We start from the raw sequence: 16139 nt of genomic DNA, 5'->3' as shown, positions 1-16139 counted from the left end.
ACTTCAAATAAGGTTAAGGTAAGTATAGTATATAATCATTACATTTTCCTTGTGAACACTGAATAATTCAACCACAACCTACTGTCAAATTTTTACATATAATAGGAGTAATAAAATAGAATGTGAAGATATCAATAAGCTAGAAAGATTTATTTCAAAAGTAGGTGATAACTTCCTTTTAAACATCTATCTGCTTTCTATCCAAGGTGCTAGGATACAGATGAGAGCTGCATGTGTACAAACTGCCCCCAAAGCATACAGGAGCCCAGACCTCGTCGCACCCTGATGGAAGCAGCAGAGCACTGTCATTATGCCTCCTAATTAGTTTACCATCATTTAAGCATTATCTAAAAGCATTACTTCAATGTGCCACTACTCTGTATCTCACTAAATTCTAAGCTTCCTGTGAATGAAGGTATAGTTTCTCTTACATTATTTTCATAAGAAAATAGGCACTAATTAATCTATAATTTTGCCCTGACCTTCTGTATCTCTGAGTTTCAAATTTATGGATCCGACAAGCCATATAAAAATATATTAGAAAAAGAATTGGACCTACATTGAATATGCGTAATTATTCCCTACATAAGATAAAAGCAACTTGCACAGTATTGTAAGTAAACTTAAGATGACTGGAAGCATATGGGAAAATGTGTAGGTCATATGCAAATATCACGCCACTTCACATTAAGGGAATTGAGCACCTGAGTGCCAGTTGATTGTTAGTATCAGTATAGGTCCTTACAAACCCCACAGATAATAAGAGGGGAGCATATTCATATTCTACTTAAAATTTTTATTTTCTATTTATTCAAAGAGTTTCCAGAGTTATATTATTTTATATGTTCACGCTTTTGTCCATGTAAAAACTTAATTAAATGAATTAAATAAAATGAAAATCAAAGTCACTGTGCTAGACTTTAGAAGTCATCTTTACAATTATGTAATGCTGAGTCTATCTGATTCTTGGGTGGAAACATTACTATATCTGTACAACCTAACTTTGTGTGAGCACCTCTCTCCTCCATCACTTTCTGCAGTTCAGAACTCCATATGGATTGAGAATCTGCTCCTCCAGGGTAATAATTCTCTTGATTTCTTAAGGCCAGTACTTTCCAACTTCATGCAAACATAGGCTAAGAAAAAAGCAAATCAATTGCAAGATTCATCCTGACAGATGTCAAAATGTAAATAACTCAACACAACTCAAAGGTTGCCTAAGAATTAGGAAAGATTGTGTAAAAGTCATGTACTGTTTTGACTTTTATTATGGTGAAGAACAGGTCAATTTATACGAGAATTTTTCATGCAGAACATTTCACATCATTACTCCCAGCATCATGTGCAAGTCAGCACCTCTGCTTCTCCGCAGAAGACATAGGGCTCAGGGAGGTATGCACACTGCCCATTACTGATTACCTTGATCTTCTGCAAACACTTTGAGAGACTCCAAGGCTTCTGTGTACATCCACTCATGTTCCTTGAGCACTTCTCTTAGTTCCTGAAATTAAGTTATTGATTTTTTTCCATTAAAAATTTGAAATTAGCAATATGGAAAAATATTTGTGTTCTTTTAAAATGCAATCACTGAAAAAGTAAAAAATTCATATCACTACCACTGTCTTTTTTGACAGGGTCTCACTATGTAGCAGTGGCTGTCTTTGACCTCATAGAGATCCATCAGCTTCTGCCTCCTAAGTCCCAGGACTAAAGGTGTGTATCACCTCGCCTGGTACTGTCATTGTTTTAGTGCTACTTTATAAATCCTTTCTGTCTAATTTAACTCCACAAATACAGTCTTCAACAGAGATGGGCATGTGACTTTTTTTTTAATTTCTAGCTCTCTTTAAAGTATTTTAAACACTAAAAAAAAAAAAATCAAAATCTACTAAAGTAACCAAAACAGGTATTTCATTATACAGCTAAACATTCAGTAACTACCAGGTTCAACCTATGTTGTTGCTGGGTTTTCTGTTGTTCGAGAAAGGAATTATGTAGCCAGAGATGGCCTTGAACAACTGATCCTCCTGCCTACTAAAATTATAAATTATTTCACTGCTACACTGATGAAAAACATGGAATTCATTTTTTTTAAAATGTAAGACAGGGTCTCATGTAGTCCAGGCTGGCCTCCAACTTGCTATGCAGCCACAGATGTCCTTGAACTTCAGATCCTCCTGCTCCACCTCCCTAGTGCTTGGATAACAGGCATGCAGCATACACAACATGTTTCTAGGAATGAAGTCTAGTCTCTGTATAAATATGGCGAGTGTACTCTCCCACCTATGCTATATACCCAGCTAGAAAACATGCAGATGTAACACATGTAAAGAACAGGAGTAACAAGACTGTGCATTCAGTTCACCAGAATTGCGATGGATTGACTGAGCACAAAATGGAACACATACATTACAATGTAAACATTTTCTAAATGTTAAACCAAGGATGTGCTTCAATATGCGGTAATGAGATAGTGCAGAGGCATCTTTAAAACAGTGCCACACTTGACATGAGATATTAGTGACACTGACCATTTTCACAACAACAGGGAGGACATGGTTTAACTCAAACGCTACTTTGTAAGACAAACATAGCACACACTACATTTCTGAACACTTCTACCCTTCTTACCTGTTTATCAAAATTTGGAAATTCCTTTTGCAATTTCAATACAATACTTTCCTGCTTCTCCCAGCTGCTGCTGGCTTCTGCACACTCATTTGATTCTTCTCCCTGAGTGGGTGGGGGGGGGGAGGAAAACAGATAAGATCAAGTCTTCCCCACTCTCCTTTATCTGTATTATCTCGCAAATGAGCTGCTACAATTCTATTTTAATAGCCAAAAAAGAAATAAGTAGCTGTGATTGTTACTCTCTGGCACAGAGGGACAAGTTGACACTATAAAGACAGGTGCAAATCAAGTCCTATGTGGGGCATAAAGCCTATGTATGGGGCTGTTCATACCTGAGCCACACAAGGCCAGGGTTGAGTCACCAACAACGTAAAAGCAAATTATAAGCATTATCTATCTATATGGATAGAAAGAAGAAAGCTGCAAGCATTTCCTAACAAAATGTGATGCAGTGGGCTAGAGTATAGTGAGTGTAGCAGGCTACAAGTCTCCACTCTGAAGCATCAGAAGAATAGGATTTTGAGCAGAGGAACAATAGTATTTGGAGAAAATATTTCAAAATCGTCAGAAATTAAACTCATACCTACAGCTTCACTTAGCATTACTGATCCTGAACCTAGTCATACAATCTGAAAAAACAAAGTTGACGGGACATTAAGGAACTGAAACACTGTATTCCATGAGGACACTGAAGTCTCTAAGACAAGCACTCTGAAGACTACAGCTGAGACATAAACAAGTGACAGGGCAAATAAGCAGGTGTTTTCCCACAACACATTCCTAGACCTCCGTCATACCAGAGGGTATGTGTTCATATAGGTACATGTGTGGGTGCCGACGGTCACAAGCACATGTAGGCCAAAAATTGTCAGCAGTGTTCTCCTCAGGCACCTGACACCTTTGTTCACACAGGTGCTCTTAGTGAACCTGGAGCTCACCAACTGGCTGGACACCAAGCTCCAAAGATTAGCCTGTTTCCATCCCTGCTACTGGGTTTATACAGGCTCACCACTGCACAGTTTTTATGTGGATGCTAGAAATCAAAATTCCGTTTCTCATGCTTTTGTAGCAAGCATTAGTGCTGTACCAATCTGGCCATTTTCTCAGAGCATCCTGATTTATCTGTTAAAAAAGATCTGCATTAGGCCAGGCATACTGGCACATGCCTTTAATCCCAGTGCTTGGAAGGGAGATACAGTTGAATCTGAGTTCAAGACCAGCCTAGTTTACAGAGCGAGTTCCTGGACAGCCAAGGCTACATAGAAAAACCCTGTCCCGGAAAACCAAAAATCAAACAAATTGTATTACTTTTATTTATTTGTATGCAGTGTGTCTGCTATACGTGTGTGATTGCTTCTAGAAGTCAGAAGAGCGTGTCAGGTCCTTAGGAATTGGAATTATAGGCAGTTGAGAGCCACCCAACATGAGTGCTGGGAACCAAACTTGGGCTCTCTAAAAGATTATCGCAGTTCATAGCAGCATGTGCTATAAAGCACTGAACCACTCTTGAGACAGGGTCTTATGTAGCTCAGGTTAGCCTTGGACTTGCTATACCGACAGGATGACCTTGAACTCCTGATTATTCTGTCTCCATCTCCCAAAAGTTATGGCAATAGAGGCTCTAGCAGCCACTATTCCGTTTATTTTAGTTTTTTCTTAAAAAATATTTCAAATGCCTACCAACAAAGAATGGAAAAACAAACCATGGTGTATCTGTGTGTGTGTGTGTGTGTGTGTGTGAGAGAGAGAGAGAGAGACAGAGAGAGAGAGAGAGAGAGCCACTAAATAGAATATTTAATTCCAGCACTAAGAGGGCTGAGCAACAAGGACTATCATGAATTCAAAGTGAGCCTAGACTAACTACAGTGTAACTTTCAAAAAATAAACAAACAAAAAATATGTGCTACATCTTGGATAAACCTTCACAGACGATATAATGGCTGTATTATTACATTTATAAAAGAAATATCCAGAATATGCAAATCCAGAGAGGGAGAAGGTAGACTGCTGATTGCCATGGGCCCAGGAAATGAAGAAACAAGGAGACCCTCCTTTTGTGTGTAGCTCGCCATAATGGAATCACGAAACATTCGGAACTAGATGCACATGGTCACGATACCCAACACTGGGGCTGTCCTAAATGTATTAAACTGCCCATGCCAAAATGGTAATTTTATGCTGTGTGAATTTCTCTTCAATAAAATATGGAACTGGAGTGAATATAAGCTTAACATGTACAAGGCTTTGGATCACATCTCCAAGACCAAACAATAGCAATGAAAGCACCTTCAAAAACAGGTTTCTGGAAAACGGTTTTTGGGAATGAAACATACGACATCACAAATGAAGGACTCAGCACTCAGTGGCTGACGTGCTATCATTTGCTATTCCTTTAGGATCTTTTATCAGCTGTAGTCACTGTCAACTTAAAAGTATGGCCAGGGGCCAGTGGTTACACTTGTCCACAGAAGCCATATGAAGAGGCTGAACCCAAATCTGCTAGAGTGGGTCTAGAAGTTATGATTTAATCTGATGGTTCAAGCACCAGAATACATGCTTACCAATGGCAGAAAGCACACATTAGGCTATCAATCATGAAGTATGGACCATTACGTAAGAAATACCACATTAAAGTGCCAAGAATTGCCGTTCTCACTCAAACAGTAATCACAATCACTTTCCTGAGGGAATTGCAGAAAACAAATTATCATTCCAGCCCAAAGTAATACACCTCCTTGGCTCACGGCAAAACTGGATGGGTTTTGGAGAATTTGTTCAGAGCAACATAAACAAATCAGATGATTCCAACTTCAGTTGTTAATCCAAATTTGAGGTTTTAACTGAAACTTGTCTTAGCCTCCCAAGTACTGGGATTAGAGAAACTTTCTATATAGTGTATTTTTTTAACTATAGAGTGGCTCCATACTTCATGACTTACAAGACTAATGTCTGCTTTCTGCTGCTGCTAAGTGTGTGCTCTAGCCATGTATTTTTAAGTGTGTGCTCTAGCCATGCATTTTGGTGGTACTGGGGCTTAAACTCACGGCCATGAGTAGGGTAAAAAACATTCTACCACTGAGCTATGGGCCCAACACTATTTGGTATGCCTTGTCTTTATTGACACCTTTCTCTCTTGCAACGCCTTTTATTTTTAGACAGAGTCTCACACAGTCGAAGCTAGTAATGAACCAATTATGTAGCTAAGGATAACCTTGAACTTCTGGTCATCCTGCCTCTACTTTCGGAATACTGGCGTTACAGGCCTAAATCTCTACACCTTGCTTTATGTAGCACTGGGGATCAAACTCAAGTGTTTTGTGCTGGTAAGCAAGTACTGCACGGATTTACAACCCAGCTGCAACATTCTTCAGTGAGGCTACTTACAGCAGGAGTTTACCACTGGATGGGTCTAATGATTATGCAAATGCTCTATAAAGCCAGGCCCAGGCTTTACCACATAACAGTTCTTCAACCAGTATTTACAGCACTATGGGAAGTAGTTTATGACCACATAAAGGAAACAAAAAACTTTACACATAGTTTATAGAACATTGGCTTAATTACTAGAACCATCTAGCAGCACAACATAAACAACTACTATGATGCAGAATCACTTAAAAGCTGCAAAAACTGAAGACTGATTTACTTGGGTGAACTTTCAGGTATAATATCCACACATTCAGCACAGTCGTTTCATTCAGCAGTCTTTTTCTTCCTTTTGAAATTTTCTTTCTTTCTTTCCTTCCTTCCTTCCTTCCTTCCTTCCTTCCTTCCTTCCTTCCTTCCTTCCTTCCTTCCTTTCTTTCTTTCTTTCTTTCTTTCTTTTGGTTTTTCGAGACCGGGTTTCTCTGTAGTTTTGGGGCCTGTCTTGAAACTCACTCTGTAGACCAGGCAGGCCTTGAACTCAGAGATCCATCTGTCTCTACCTCCCAAATGCTGTAATTAAAAGCATGAGCCACCACCACCCAAAGATTTTATTTATTTTTATTTGATGTGAATGGTGGGTTTTCACCTGCATGTATGCACCACATGCCTGCAGCTGCAGTAACTACAGTAGCCAGAAGAGGGCGTTGGATCCTTGAGACTGAGGTTATAGAGAATTGTGAACCACATGCTAAAAACTGAACCTAAGACCTCTGGAAAAGCAGTCAGTGCTCATCTGAGCCATCAAACTAGTCCTACACTCAACATACTCTAACTCTGATATAGCAATTCAAATGCACTTACACGCTCCACTCGTGGCTTCTTTAGAGACTGATCATCATTCAATTCATCCTCCTCATATGCCTCAGAAGAAGAAGATAATTTTCTTTTTCTGGGTCCACCACCTTATAAAGAGAAAAACACACTCAGAATTTTCACAAAAATAACAAGAATCAATTTAAATCTATTAATCATATCAATATTGCTAACTTGACAAGGGGCTATGATTCTTCTACAGCTACATGAGTAAATTAAAGAAAAAGTAAAGGACTGCAACTTTTCAAAGAGAAGTCACTGTTACACTTCATAAAATATTACATCACTGGTGTCAAAAATATTCTTTCTTCTATCAAGTAAATCTACAACAAGACAATATTGAGACTATGGGTTCTCACAAATGGCAGACTACTGAGAAGTGAAAATGTTATTCATGAGGCATAAGCTATCAGAACAGCATCACTGATACCAATAAATAAGCACCTACTGCATAGTAGGCTTTACGCAAGACTTTGTATAAACTATTTTTCATTTACTTTTCAGAACAAATCTACAAAAGGGTTACATTTCTATTTCACAAATCAGAAAGAATGAGGATGAACTGGAGGGGGGATAATCTCTCTCTCTCTCTCTCTCTCTCTCTCTCTGTGTGTGTGTGTGTGTGTGTGTGTGTTCTGCCTGTATGTCTGCCTACACCAGAGAGCACCAGATATCATTACAGATGGTTGTGAGCCACCATATGGTGGCTGGGAATTGAACTCAGTACCTCTGGAAGAGCAACCTCTTAACCGCTGAGCCATCTCCCAGGATGAAGGCCCATGTTTTTAACCTACATCTAAGTACACTCATTCAAGGTGAGTACACATGGCAGCTTTAGAGTTTCAAGTTTAAAACTTCCCAATATGATGGTTCAAAAAAAAAAAAAAGGAATCCTGGTTTACTATAAACTAACAATCATGCTAGTACTAATACTCAAAGTGTTTTTTGTTCATTTCATAATATACCCCTTCCGAACATACAATTGACTTTCAACATCTACTTTTAAAAGGAAAGAGTAAAACCACCTCATCATCATACATATAATAGATGAAATATCGATAGTAAATGTTTTACTCATTAAAAGAAAGCTGAAGCATGATTAATAAAAACACAGAGACAGATAATGAGGTTCAACCTGAAGACCAGGAAAGCAAAGCAGCCTACCACTGGGTCTTACCCCGAACTCAGTCCGAAAATTGTGTTCCTGCCTCCAGAAAACTTCAGAATGAGACTGTCTGTGACCTATTGCCTCCCTTCTTATAGTCCTCTCTAGGGCTGGGATGAAGGGCGTGCACCACTGTGACTAAAGGCATGCACAACCCAATTTCTATGGCAAACTAGTGTGGCTAATAGGATTGAAGGTGTGCATTATTGCTGTCTGGTCTGTAAGGCTGGTCAGTGTGGCTGTTTTACTTTTCTGATTCCCAGGCAAGTTTTATTTATTAAAATGCAAATTAAATGTCACTACAAAAAGTTTCAATATAGTTTCTGCTGTGTAACATAAAATGCTTAATTTTTGCCTAAAAAGAGACAGAATTGGAGTCTTCTCTCTGATAACACTGATAACATCAACAAAATCTTATTTTTTAAAATGTCATAAAGTAAAAAGTAAAGATATAGTCAGGTGGTGGGGGTGCACGCCTTTAATCCCAATACTTGGGAAGCAGAGAAAGGCAGATCTCTGTGAATTTGAGGCCAGCCTGGTCTACAGAGGGAATTCCAGGACAGGCTTCAAAGCTAGAGAAACCCTGTCTCAAAAAATCTTTAAAAAAAAAAAGTAGAGATTATGCATAATCTTTTAAAGTCAGTTGTAGAGGCTAGATAGATCGTTCAGTGGTTAGGCGCAGCGCCCCGTCTTCCAGAGGGCCTTGCTTCAACTTGCATCACCCCAAATCTGACTCATAGCACTTGTAATTCCAGTTCCAGGGGACCCAATGCCCTCTTCTGGCCCATGAGCACAGGTACACAAGTGGTACACAGACACACATGCAGGCAAAACACCCATACCAAAAAAAAATAAATAAATAAGCCAGTCTTAAAAAAAACTCAGTATTAATAATTAAAACTTTTTAAGTTTAAAACCACCTCTGTTTATTGTCCAAGGGTGATACTATCTATAGACTGTATATTTATATACTTATATATAAATATATATATTTATATTATATTTATATATATTTATATATTTATAATATATATTATATAAATAAATAAATAAAAATATATTTATATATTTATAATATATATTTATTAATATATATTTACATACTGTATATTTATATATATATATATATAAATTAAAGAAAACTCATAACTGCTAAACAACTGAAGATGATTTCTATTGTAAGCTCCTTAAAATTCATTTGGTTTTCTCTCAGAAGTCTGAAACAGCAAAAATATTTACACAATGAAAGAATGCTGATTACCAGCGAGGATTTTCCACAAGACATCAAGTATGTTCTTATTAAATCAGGTTTGTAAACCTATAAACAAAACCACCACATAATCAGAAAGGAGATTTGAGTAAATATGACTTCCAAAAGTTTCAATAGAATTTAATCTGCAGAAACCAAGCAAAATCACCAAACAACTAGATAATATTCATTACTTTACCTAACCTTTTTAAGCTGGTTTGAAACTGAAGCCTCTGACACCTCACAAGGTTAGTAGTAAATGTTAAGCAAACATTAATAGATGGTATCTATGATAATTTAAGTCTAAAGAAAGCATACCTGCATCACCAAACATCAGCAAGGCAGCAGCAATGGCTCCATCCATAGTGCTTGTTGATTCAATCAACTAACAAGGAGAAAAGGCAGACGTTTAAAAATGAACCCCTGAAGAACTATTTCACAAAGATCTCACTATCATAAACAAACATAGGAAACATCATCTAGATGGGGCACGTGATCAGTATCTAAGCCCTATGGTGGGGCAGGTGTGATCAGTGTCTAAGCCCTATGGTAAATTTTTATTTGAGAGCTTACACTTGTTACTGAAAATTCCAACATAAGACAGTTTTTTAAATAAATAAATATATATATATAAATAAATAAATAAATAAAACAAAAAAGCACAATCCACTCTTATTTGTTTACTTTTCATTATCTATCATGTAGAAGAGCACAGAATCACACAGATGCTATATCCAACAGTTTTTGCAGGAAGGTTACTTAGGAATATAGCATGAACTGTGCTACTGTTCCCATGGGTCTGAGTTACATTTCCCCAAAATACTCTGGTTTTATTTAGTTTATCCCCAGGAGCTGCCAAGTTGTTTTTTGCTTTACACACATAAGCACAACTCTTGCCTAAGTAGAATTCAGTTTCATCTCCAGCATAAGCTCCTTTTTAAGAAAAAAAAAGCACTTTTTCAGAAGAGCTCTTTGTTCTCTCTGGTTGTGAGGGCCTCACTTATAGCCAGCAAAAAAAGGCTTGCAGCACTATCCTCCAGATAAACTTGCCTTTTAGAAGTCCTGTTCCCAGCAGGCCTCAGCAGGTGTCAAAATGAATGGCTGTGTATTATAACATCAGCACTGAACTCAGGAGAGACTTCCTTTTATCATTACAGATGCAAGTAACTGCCATAAAGGTATAACCAGAGTAACTATATACATCAGGGGGCACAGGCACAGCGTTTGCCACACATACTGTATGACTGAAGATGGCTCCCCAGATACCAAGGTCAAAGGGGAGAACTGGCTCAGACAACCTGGGTTCTGACCTGCACAGGTATGCAGTGGTGTGTGTGTGTGTGTGTGTGTGTGTTTGTGTGTGTTATGGCACACACCACCATATACAGCAGTTGAGAGAGGTGGTTGAGAGCAGTAAGTAGCTGCTTTTGCAGAGTACTCAGGTTCAATTCCCAGGACTCATGTGACAGCTTACAATGGCTCATGATCCAGTGTAAGGGGGTCTGGCACCTTCTCTGGTCTCCGTCAGTACCAGGCATGCAAGCAGTGCATGTGCACACATGCAAGCAAACATGCATATATATAAATTTTTTTTAAAAAGCCTTTAAAAAAATTTTTTTAAAGTACAACCTTTAGGAGATCATTGTCATTTCTTTGTGGGAAAAGTTCCTTCAGTGTCTGAAGCTTAGCATCTTTAAGATCTTCCAGTTCTGAAACGTCTTCCAGTTCTGCAACGTCATTTCTTTGTGTCACAGAAGGAAGGTCATGGGACTCTTCATCTTCAGATGGCTCTGAACTACAATTATCACATGAAAAAAGTCTTAATGCATCCCACTAATGCTTTCTGTCATGCTGCCTGTATGCAAACACATGACACAATAGAACATTTACAGGAATGTAATCAATATTTGTAAAGGAAAAGAACTTTTGCCATATTAATGTTGTCAAGTATTCAATCTACATTATAAATACAAGAACACACCGAAAGAGCTCTCAGATTATTCTGACCACAAAGGGAAAAAATAAAAAGAAAACTCCCTGTTGCTCACTGATATATCTATACACATTTACCGACTTTCTGCCTTCCCCTTCCTAAATTTGGCTAATGCTCAGCCAAATGATACTGAATCATCTGTTCCTGAGGCAGCATGAAACCTACACTGACACAAAGGTACAAAATATTTCTCTAAGAAGCTAGGTTATCAGGATTGTAGTGATAAAATCAGAGGGGTACAACTGACTGTCAAGAACAAAACCGCAGCAAACAAAGGATTTACTACACAAAGAAGATACACTCTATAACAAACAGTTTTAATCTTATTCCACTCTGCTATGCTTGACATGTTACATGCATAGTGTAAAATTTGACTGAACGCTTGCCTAACACGGGCAAGGTCCTCAGTTTGATGCCCAACACCAAATAAAGAGAGATAGAGATGCAATAGATAGGTAAGTAGGTAGACAGAGTGGTGCTCTAGACTCTAGAATTTGGATATACAACCTAGACTTCACAGATCTTGAATATCACAACTACCTCACTGACATCTCTACAAATGTAAAAAGTTTTTACACTATACATGTAAATTTGAATTGATGACTTTCATTCTAAAGTTATTTTCCAATCAAAACAAAGTTTTTCTTAGTAAAATGTAATTTCATTCTATCACTTGCTCAGTCAAGTGATGGGGTGACTCCTTTTTCTCCCAACTTACAAGAAATCAATGAAAAAATCCTTTCTGTTCCACTTTCAAAGAATATCTTGAATTTAACCATTTTTCACTTGCACAATTACTGTGCATTTGAATCTCCAGTATTTTTATCTGAAGAGTAACAATAGCATCTATGGTTCTACTATTGTCCCCCAGAATTACCAAAATCTTTTAAACATCTAAGATCACTTTACCTCTGCTCAATATTCTCTGTGGACTTCTCACTGCATCCAGAATGAAAACCAAGCCAGGATTGGTGGTAAATGGCTATTATTCTAGAACTCGGGAGGAGGCTGACGCAGGAAGGTCTCTAGAAGTTAGAAACTAGCCTCTACTATACAAACCAATTTAGATACAGTATGAGACCCTGTCTCAAAACAAAATCCAAACAAAAGAAATAAAAGCCAAAGGACTATGACCCTAACATAATGAAAAGCCACCTCTACCCTATCCTTTACATTGAGCTCTTCACCTCCTATGTCTCCAGCTTTCCTTACAAGCTAGGCAATTACCACCCCAGGGCCATAAAACATGTTATTCCCTGGGGTCTTTGCTCAGCACCACCTTCTCAATTAAGTCTTTCTGCCTTTTTGTAGAAAGCCACACTAAAGGGGGCTAAAGAGATGGCTCAGTGATTAAGAGCACTGGCTGCTCTTCCAGAGAACCCAAGTTTATTTCCCAATAGGCACATGGCAACTCACAACTGTCTCTAACTCCAGTTTCAGGGGAACTGAGACCCTTAAACACACATAACAATTTACAGAAAAAATAAAAATAGAGGCTGGAGAGATATGGCTCAGTGGTTAAGAGAACTGACTGCTCTTCCAGAGAATCCTGGTTCACTTCCAAGCACCCACACAGCAGCTGACAATTGTCTGTAACTCCAGTTCAAGGGGATCCTTCACACCAATGTACAGAAAATAAAGTTAAATAAATTAATTCTTAAAATAAATAAATAAAAAGAAAGAAGAAAAATAAATCATTTTGGACTGTTACAGAGTGAAACTTTGTATCAATAAATCGGCGGGGGGTGGGGGGGTGGGGGGGGTGGGGGGGGAACACAAAGTCTTTATTAAGGTTCAGAACTCCTATTTTCATCCTTCCTTTTTGCCTTTATTTTTTATTTGACACATTGTATGGTTTATTGTTTATCTTACTAGCTAAACTAGAGATTTCTTGAGGGTAAGAATGTGGAGCAGCCTTGGTCTTTGCTCTTTTCCTAAGAAAAACAGCAAAAGAAAAAAAAGAGAGAGAAAAAGACAGACAGACAGAAAGAAAGAAGAGAAGAGAAGAAAAGAAAAGAAAAGAAGAGAAAAGAAAAGAAAAGATGCACTCAGTTCATAGCATCCACCCAATAATACTGAATGATTAACTTCTGGTCTCAATAATTAATCATGAAAAAATTATAGATGAGCAAAATACTGGTTAAAATCATTTCCTTATCTATAGATGGCTAATAATATCAAATTTTTCTTACTAAATCTTTTAATAAAAATCATATTATAGAAAACAGAAGACAGAGTTAGGAAAAACAGTAGATGCAGATGAATAAAGTCAAAATAATCACTCAAAAATTTCAAACTACTTTCATCATTTCTGAAAACTCTAGCAAGTGCAAACATAGTTGACAGTTAAATGTCTTACACTATAATCACTGTGTCTTTGTTGAATTTTTTTTCTTGAACTGTACTGGAACAATTTGGAGCAACATCTTCACTATCAGAAGACAAGTCAATATATTGTATTCCTCTTTGACTTTGGAAACACGAAAAACTTGCTTTACTTTCATTGTCTGGAGGTTCTGGAACACTAGAATCTTCTGCAAAAGAAAAAAGACACTCTGTCAAGCCCAAAGTAAATTTTTATTAATTACATTCATGTGCTAATATGAAAATCACCAATTCTGTACATTGTTTCTGCTTTTAAACCAAATAGCTTTCCCCTCATGAAATGGAACAGGAAAACTATGAAGACACGAAAAGAGCCCTCACTCCCAAGTCTGGCTGAGCCTCTTCCTAGTTGAGAAACAAGAATCATAATACAACCAATATTTGCTTAAATTTTCCTCTCTTCCCAACTGTAAACCTGAAGTTTTCTAAAAACTTCACCAGAGATTTACAGTAAAAGGTTTAACTCCCTTGTGAAAATTTAGTGGCTTAGTTTTATCTTATCTGACTGTTTCCACTAATATAAGCATCTGATAATTTCAATTATCAAAAGAGGAAAAAAGAGAGGGAAGGATGCCTAACACGAAATTAATTCCCAAAGCTTCCAAAATCCTACACTGTTACTAACCTAACATCATCTTCAGGGGATGACTCAGTTTCTACCCAAGCAACTCACTTTCCTTAGCACTCATGTGTAACAAACCTCAGTCTGCTTCTCCCAGGTTCATCCTGGAATTATTCTCAGCAGGAATACAAGAATGTAGTTTTACCTGAGACAAGACACCAAAACATTACAGGAACTCCTCAGGCTGCTAGCAGTGACAGCCTGGAGCTGTGCCTCTGCACCCACCACTGCTGACACTATTTTTCATTGAGAAAAGATGTTCTTAAACTAAAAACTCACAAACTCCCTAGATCTACATGCTTTAGTTACCTAAGTGCTGGCTGGGATAAGAAGAAATAAGCCTCTCCTTCAAGGCCCAGTTCTCCTACAACTTGTTAAGCGGTCTTTTATTATCATTGTTAATCATACATAATAACGTCTTCATCATGATGTTTTCACATATGCATGTTTTCAATTATATCCACCAGCACCACTCCTCCTTTACCATTCCACTCCCACTGATCCCTTTCCTCCTCCCCAGCAGGCACATTTCTAGATCATGTATTTTTGAAGACTCTGATTTTCAATAGGATTATTTATAGGTGCATGTCTGAAGGGTTGGTTTACACTTAGCACAGGTACCTTACTAGACATTACTCCACAGAAGAAACTGTTGCCCCTCCTCTATCAATCACTGACTACATAAGATATTCTCAAAGTAGCAAAGCTCTTGTCACTATTTATCAAAAAAATAAAAATTAGTCAATTAGGACTAATACAAAATCACTGTGCCTCAAAGGTTAGCAAGAACTCCAAAGAATTCCCAAAACATTTTCTTTTGTTTGTTTGTTTGTTTCTCTGTAGCTTTGGAGCCTTCCTGGAACTGGCTCTTGTAGACCAGGCTGGGCTCGAACTCACAGAGATCTGCCTGCCTCTGCCTCCCGAGTGCTGGGATTAACGATGTTCAATACCACCTGGCTCCCAAAAGAGTTTTATATTTCATATTCATCGTTTTTCCTGTTGTTGAACACCATGGTGATACTGGCTTTGGGAGTTTTAGTGAAGCTGATCTAAATTCTAAATATTCCAGAAAAAAAAAAATCTTAGTGTTGGAATAATGGCTTAGCCATTAAGAGCATATACTATTCTTGCAGAGGACAGTTTGATTGCCAGCATCTAGATCATGTGGCTTGAAACGGTCTTTAACTCCAGTTCCATGGGATCAGATACCATTGGCCTTTGCAGGCACCTGCACTCATGTGTACATACTCCCAGAGAAACAGATATACACAGAATTAAAAATAATTTTTCAATCTCAAGTTAAAAATTAAAAACTAAGAATCGTTACCCCTCACTACTGATAGACTCGGGAAGAGAGGTGCAATCCCAGAGCCTCCACATGCCCCACCATATGACCCCACTCGCCTCCAGTGGAGAGTTCTAATCAAATGGTCATACAGATGATCCTGGCTAAACTAAATGGGTCACAGAGCACAACTAACAGTCATAAGTCTGGGAAAAGTTTGGTAGGAATGAATGGGTAGGGGTTAAGGCTGAGAGGCGGGTGAGAAGGCAGCAGAGTAATCAGAATATATACATGTATGAAACCATCAAATAGAAAAAATCAGTTTTTAAAAAATTTAAATAGTAATTGGATTAACTACTTCCGAAGTCATTCCTAAGTCCTCAACCATAATAAATAATCCTGTAGGACACAGAGTTTATCACTACTTTGTAAATGAAACTAAAGTGAAGAATAGTTTATTAAAGCATATATGTGGAGGTCAGTGGAAAACATTTGGGAGTCTTTTTATCCTCCTAGCATGTGGGTCCTGGTAAACCCAGGGTAGTCTTGGCAGCAATTTTCTTCATCTTC

The 16139-nt window shown here is 37.9% G+C and overlaps 1 protein-coding gene across 2 annotated transcripts in view; it reads right to left on the bottom strand.

Moving 5' to 3' along the window:
• Smarcad1 (SNF2 related chromatin remodeling ATPase with DExD box 1) overlaps positions 1-16139 on the bottom strand; it is a 66227-nt gene that overhangs the window by 34340 nt on the left and 15748 nt on the right. For both annotated transcript variants that reach the window (XM_048416248.3, XM_085690888.2), the window contains exons 3-8: positions 13637-13811; positions 10914-11079; positions 9603-9669; positions 6859-6959; positions 2632-2733; positions 1420-1501 (exon numbers count right to left, since the gene is read on the bottom strand). In XM_048416248.3, coding sequence (XP_048272205.1) covers positions 1420-1501; positions 2632-2733; positions 6859-6959; positions 9603-9669; positions 10914-11079; positions 13637-13811 — 693 coding nt within the window. The remainder of the gene's footprint in view (positions 1-1419; positions 1502-2631; positions 2734-6858; positions 6960-9602; positions 9670-10913; positions 11080-13636; positions 13812-16139) is intronic.

This window comes from Myodes glareolus, chromosome 6 (genome assembly GCF_982192425.1).
Source record: "Myodes glareolus chromosome 6, mMyoGla1.1, whole genome shotgun sequence".
NCBI lineage: Eukaryota > Metazoa > Chordata > Mammalia > Rodentia > Cricetidae > Myodes > Myodes glareolus.
This window is presented reverse-complemented; position numbering and strand designations above follow the sequence as displayed.